General features: G+C 57.4%; 1 protein-coding gene across 2 annotated transcripts in view; it reads right to left on the minus strand.

Moving 5' to 3' along the window:
* Positions 1–5251, minus strand: part of ABR (ABR activator of RhoGEF and GTPase) — a 185348-nt gene extending 180097 nt beyond the window's left edge. The window contains exon 1 of one of the 2 annotated variants that reach the window (XM_045571039.1): positions 3920–5251. In XM_045571039.1, coding sequence (XP_045426995.1) covers positions 3920–4985 — 1066 coding nt within the window. In that variant the 5' untranslated portion in view covers positions 4986–5251. The remainder of the gene's footprint in view (positions 1–3919) is intronic. The other variant, XM_036408488.2, reaches the window with a different exon arrangement.
* Positions 5252–6000: the final 749 nt, after the last annotated feature.

Consider the following 6000-nt stretch of genomic DNA (forward strand, 5'->3'; position numbering starts at 1 on the left):
GATTCTCTCTTCTCACTGATGTTTCCATCACTCTATACATTGAAAAGAAGAAGAAAAAAAAAATCTAACTGATCTAAAAAGCAGCCCTTTTCCAGGGTGGGGAGCTCCTCTGTCACTGGGCCATCTTTCTTTCTTTTGTTGCCGCTGGGCCTTTAAGATGTCTCAAGTAATATCTCTCCTTAAGAGGCTGAGAGGAAGGCGGAGTCTGAATTGCCAGTGAACCTGACCTTCAGTTAAGGATCTCTGAGCACAGAAAATGGGCGTGATGGCTGGTCGAGAGGGAGAGACAACCTGAGGGCCAATCCAGAGCTAAGATGACCACTCGGCCCTGGGCCCTGCCCTACAGCCTGGAAGGTGCTAGAAAGAGCCGGAGCCGTGCTAGGAAAAACACATGCATCCCAGAAAGCCACACCATCTGTGATTCAGGATGATCCGGAAGTGGGAGTACTGACTCAAGGAACACCTCAGTGGTCATGGCTAGTGAACGCCGGGTAAATCCGCTGTGTGCCAGCGTCTGTTCAAAGCCCTTAGAAATTATATTCTGTCTGTGCCTCGGAGCACGGTATGACCTAAGCAGTGTTTGTTGGCCTCACCCGTTTTATAGAGGAAACTGAGACAGAAAATTCAAATAACTTCTCCCACGGCTATACCAGCAATTTAGCTTCAGAGCCCATGGTCTTTATTAGCATTTACATATATATATATTTTATATATATAATTTTTTATTTTTTAATATATTTTTATTGATTTTTTTTTTTCAGAGAGGAAGAGAGAGTTAGAAACATCGATGAGAGAGAATCACCGATCAGCCACCTACTGCACACCCCCCACTGGGGGTGTGCCCGCAACCAAGGCACATGTGCTTGACCGGAATCGAACCCAGACCCTCCAGTCCACAGGCCGACACTCTATCCACTGAGCCAAACCGGTTTCAGCCTTTATTAGCATTTTCAAAGCTTTCTGACCAACCCACACCAAGAAATAATTCTATATCAGGAACCAGTATCTATGCACATATTTATACATAATTAAAAAATTTTTTAAAATATTTGTTTTGTTTTAAATATATATTTTTATTAATTTCAGAGAGGAAGGGAGAGGGAGAGAGAGACAGACAGAAACGTCGATGATGAAAGAGAATCATTGGTTGGCTGTCTCCTGCACGCCCCTTACCAGGGATGGAGCCTGCAACCTGGAATTGAACCATGATCTCCTGGCTCACGGGTCAACCCTCAACCACTGAGCCACAGCAGCTGGGCGAAACAAAGCTTTTAAACAGAATGATACTCACTAAAATTACCATGTGCAATACACTCTGAAGCTTTCTCTTCTATTCCATCTCATTTAAAATTCATTTTCAAAACGGAGCTATCGGCTCTTAAAGGGTGTATGCATTTTTGGGGGGTATATTCAACAAATAGGTACGGAACATCTAACATCTGTTAGATACTGGTTTAGGCTTTGGGGCAATGCCAGTGAGAGAAAGAGACAAACATCCTTGCTCTCTTAGAGTAAGGTGACCAGACGTCCCGCTTTTGGCGGGACAGTCGCTATTTTCAATAATTTGTCCCGCGGCGCTTTAAAAAAGTCCCCGATTTTTTTTTATTATTTTTTTTAATCAGGACTTTTTTTTTAAACACCGCGGGAAAATCGGGACTATTTTTTGTAAACGCCGCGAGACGCGGGACAAATAACAATCGGACTGTCCCACCAAAAGCGGGACGTCTGGTCACCTTATCTTAGAGCTTGCATTTTACTGGAGAGAAAGATGAATAAGATCCACATACAAAATCGTTGCATCCCGGGTGGTGGAAACGGGGCGAGCCCAACGGAGGAAAAAAATGAAGCAGGGACAGCCACGGAGGCCAGGGCAGCCTGGCAATGCTTTCACTCCTCACCACATGGTTTCAGAGGCTGTCACCCACAGTGTGAAAACCCCTCCGCGCTAGTGCCTCTCTGTACGCCTGAGGTCTCTTCCTCCTAGATGGCGTGCCAATATGCAACATTTACGTGACTGTGTGCACACGTGTGCACACATGTAGAAAAGTGTGGGATGTGTGTGCATACACGTATGCATGTGCATGCCCACCCCCATTCACTTCCTCACGGGAGAGGCTTTGGAGACAGGAGCAGCGGCCTCACACGCGGAGATGTCCGAAACACAGCCCAGGCACGGCTGGCCAAAGCCAGGCCGGCCAGACACGTGTCCTGGCTGCAGTCTTCAGTCCTCAGGAAGGAGGATTTTTTTTTTTTTTTAAATCATTGATCCACCCAAAGGGAGCACCTTTTGCAGCGGCAGGCCAGGGGACCATGCATTTCTAACCTGCATCAAAGTGCTCTCTGGGCCAGAGTGCCCTTAAGAAGAGAGGAGACAGTTGGAAGAAATAAAATCACTCCCTGGAGAAAACCCAGTGCCGGGGCACACCCGGCAGCGTGATGGATGCGGGTCTGAGGGGAGATGGGATGGGAGCCAGCCTGAAGCAGCGCTGGGCCGTGTGGGCAGCCTCCACTGAGGGCATTTGACACTTGGCACCTGAGTGCAATCTGCAGACTCTTCCTTTAAGTTAAAGGGGCATATAGGAGGAAAAAAAAAAAAAAAAAAGGTACTAGCATTGGCGGCAAAAGCATGATCTATGGGAAGAGCAGCCAATCCCTGCTAATGAATAAGTGTAATTGATCACAACGGATGACTTGATGGACCTTCCAAATGTGCTTTTAGCAAAGTAGACAGTTTTTCATTCAAATGCAAGCTTACCCAGATAAAATCTAATAATGGAAATTTTGGAACAATCCCAGCATCAGTGATTTTTTTTTTTCTCTCTCTCTCCGTTCACTTAGCAGGAAGGCCTCTGAAGTTCTTGGTCTCAGCTTGAGCTAGACAGACACCAGTTCATGCTTCCCTGTAGCTGAGGAGACCCTGGCGGTCCCAGTGGCAGTCACAGGCCACCCCGCATCCCCGTCCTTTCCCCCTCCCTGGTCTATGGCTGGAGACATTTATTCAAGAAATATTTATTGAGCCCTTACTCTGTGCAAGACACCAGGCTGACCATCACCAGGGGGTGCAAACTGTCTGAGACTAGGCCCTGCCCTCAGAAGAGAGGCAGATGGGAGGGGAAACCACAAATGATAGGAGGTCCGAGTGGAGGCATCAGCTGACTCCAACCAAGCTCTTCATCTCTCTGAGCTCCAGTTTCCTCCTGCATCATGTGAAGACACTGCCCTAGACATGATCTCTGGGCACTGGGCCAGCTTGAAGCCTCTGTAATTCTAAGCCGTTCCCTTCTCCCTCAGACTCACAGCTCCTAGGAAGAAGCTGACAGACCAAGTGCATGCAGCCTTCTAGGAAGCGGGCCAGGCGGCAAAGGCAGGGGGCAGTGAGGACTGTGTACCTTTCACCAAGCGATAACCTGTCTCAATCTGACGGGAACTCAGATACAGGCTGGAGGAGATGAGAGAGAGATCCGTTCAGAAAACTGAGTGGGAGATTTAGACCTCCACTTCCAGGAATCTGGGGGGACGGGCAGCCACCGGTTTGCTCAGAGGAGGATGCCATCAGTGTGGTTCAAAGAGACCCAGCCAGCTTGTGGCCTCTGGCGGGTGAGAGTGGATGATGTTGGGACAGACAGAGCAGAAAGGCTGAGGCCTAAGTGAGAGATTCCTCCATAGTCTGGCCAGGCATACATTCCACCACCCCTGTCATAATGTTTATTTTTACGAACTCGCCCAAAGCACAAACCACTCTGCCCTAGGTGTCTGCTTTTTTTTTTTTTTTTTTTTTTTTTTTTTAAGTCCCACAAGTGGCTTCAAGGTGAACAGGACCCTGAGGTTCAACAGGACCCACAAGGTGTGCCTGGGATGGGGTGACCAGCAGCCCCCAGGGGGTGCGTGAAGTCGGGGATCCAACGAGGGGTGCGCCTACCTGCAGAGGAGCCGTCTTCGTGGTCCGAGCTGTTGTGGCTGCAGTCACTGCCCCTCTCCGGCGAGCTGTGGCCGGGCGAGTCGCGCTCGGGCACCCACAGCAAGCCCTTGCGCCGCCACCGGGAGTGGTGGTGGTCGCGGGCCCCGCGCCGGGGGGCCTCCTCCGCGGGCACCGGCGAGCCCCGCCCGTCCTTGGCCTCCGCCTCCAGCTGCTCCAGGTCGCGGCTGCGGCGCTGCAGCCGCCGGCCGCCGGGGATCAGGTGCATCCAGCGGTGGGGGCTGCTGGCCCGCGCCGCCTTCTCGGCCTCGCCGCGGGTGCCGAACCGGCAGGGGGCCATCAGCAAGTGGCCCAGGACGAATTTCTCGTTCAGATCCACCATCTCGAAGTCGTGGTCACTGCCGTCGCCCCCATCCTCGGCGCCCGAGGCGTCCGGCTCGCCCTCCTCGGAGCCCCGCCCCGCCTCCCGGGCCCCCGAGGCCGGCTCCTCGCCGGGGGACCAGGGGGCTGTGCCATCGCCATCGGGGCCCGGGGGCGCGCGGTCCTCCCGCGGCGTGAAGAGGAGGCGAGGCTGCAGCAGCTGCTGGTGGATGGCTGCGGTCAGGCTGCACACGGTGGCCCCGGCCCCCGCCACGGGCCATGCGGGGAGGTCCAGGCACACGCACGGAGGCTCGGCCTGGGCAGCCGCCTCCGGAGCGGGGCGCGCGGGGCCCGGGGGTTCGCCGCCACCGCCGCCGCCCGCGGCGCCTTCCTTCTCCTCCTTCTCCTCCTCCTTCTCCTCCCACCCAGGAGGCGCGCGCTCCGGCCCGGCCACCGCCGGCTCCTCGGCCGGAGCTGCCCCGCCGCCGTCCGCGCCCTCCGGGCCCCGCGCCTCCCCGGCCAGCACGGACTGCAGGAAGGACACCTTGAACTTCTCCTCCGCCGACACCTGTTGCAGCCGCTTCAGGCGGAGCTGGCACTGCTGCAGCTCCCGCTCCACGTCCCGCACCGAGTCCAGCCGCAGGGCGGGCGCCGCCTGCCCGGGGAACTCGGCCCGCCAGCGGCGCTCGAAGTCCCGGGGGTCCCACATGCCGGCGCCCCGCGGCTCCGCGCCCGCTCCTCCTCCGCGCGGCGGGGTCGCGCCCGGCTCTCCGGAAGCCCGCGCTGGCGCCGCCGCCTCCCCTGCGCTTCAGCCCCGGCGAGAATCAGAGAAAAAATAAAGTTTTTCCCCTTCCGCCTGGGCCGGCTGCTTTTTTCCCCTTCTTCTGGTTTTCGCCGCCTGACGTAAGCAGCCACCCGCGGCGGAGGCGGGCGTCCGGGGGCCCTGGGCCCGCCCGGCGGGACCTGCGCGCGGAGCCGCGGTCTGCAGCCCCGGCCCGGGCGGGCGCCCTGCGGGCTCGGGGCCGGGGGAGCCGGGCGGGGCGGGGCCGCGGGGCGGGGGCCCGGCCGGCAGGCGCCCGGAGGCGGGGGCGGGCCGCGGTGGGTGTGCCTCCGGCGCCCGACACCCCGAGGCGCCCGCGCCCCCCGCCCCGCTCTGCGCCTCTCCGGCCCCGCGGGCTGCGCGGTGCCGCCGCCGGCGCGGGGCCTCCCTGCACCCGAGCGCGGGGCCGCGCGGCGCGGGGAGGCGGGAGTCCCCCGGAGGGAGCGAGTGGGGGCGCCTGGGCCGCCAGCCTGCCCTTCGCCGCCCCCTTCCCCCCTCCCGTCCCCGGCTGTCCGCCGCCTAGTCGGCCTAGAGTCCGGGCAGCGCGTGGACCCCGGAGGGAAGGGGAAGGGAGAAGGCGATGTGGCGCGGCAGGTGTCCAAGGGAGGGGGTCTCCTGGCCTCGGAGTTGTCCTTGGCCTGGATTTACTGAGCGCCTTTGACTTGGTTAAAATCACAGCGCTATCTAATCCAAATGGAGGGAAAACTCTGCTTTGTTGTTGATTTTGTTGTTGTTGTTTGTGTGTTTAAAGTCACTGAAAGCGTTTCCTCCAGAGCTTTTGGGAAAGAGATAGGCCAGGGTGACAGGCTCAGTGGCCCCTGTGACTGCACCAAACCCTGACCGCACGGGCCTTAGACCCCTGGGTGTCTAAGAGGACCCTCCTCTCCTCTCTGTGGCCTCAGCA

Source organism: Pipistrellus kuhlii, unplaced genomic scaffold (genome assembly GCF_014108245.1).
Source record: "Pipistrellus kuhlii isolate mPipKuh1 unplaced genomic scaffold, mPipKuh1.p scaffold_m20_p_39, whole genome shotgun sequence".
NCBI classification, from domain to species: Eukaryota; Metazoa; Chordata; class Mammalia; order Chiroptera; family Vespertilionidae; genus Pipistrellus; species Pipistrellus kuhlii.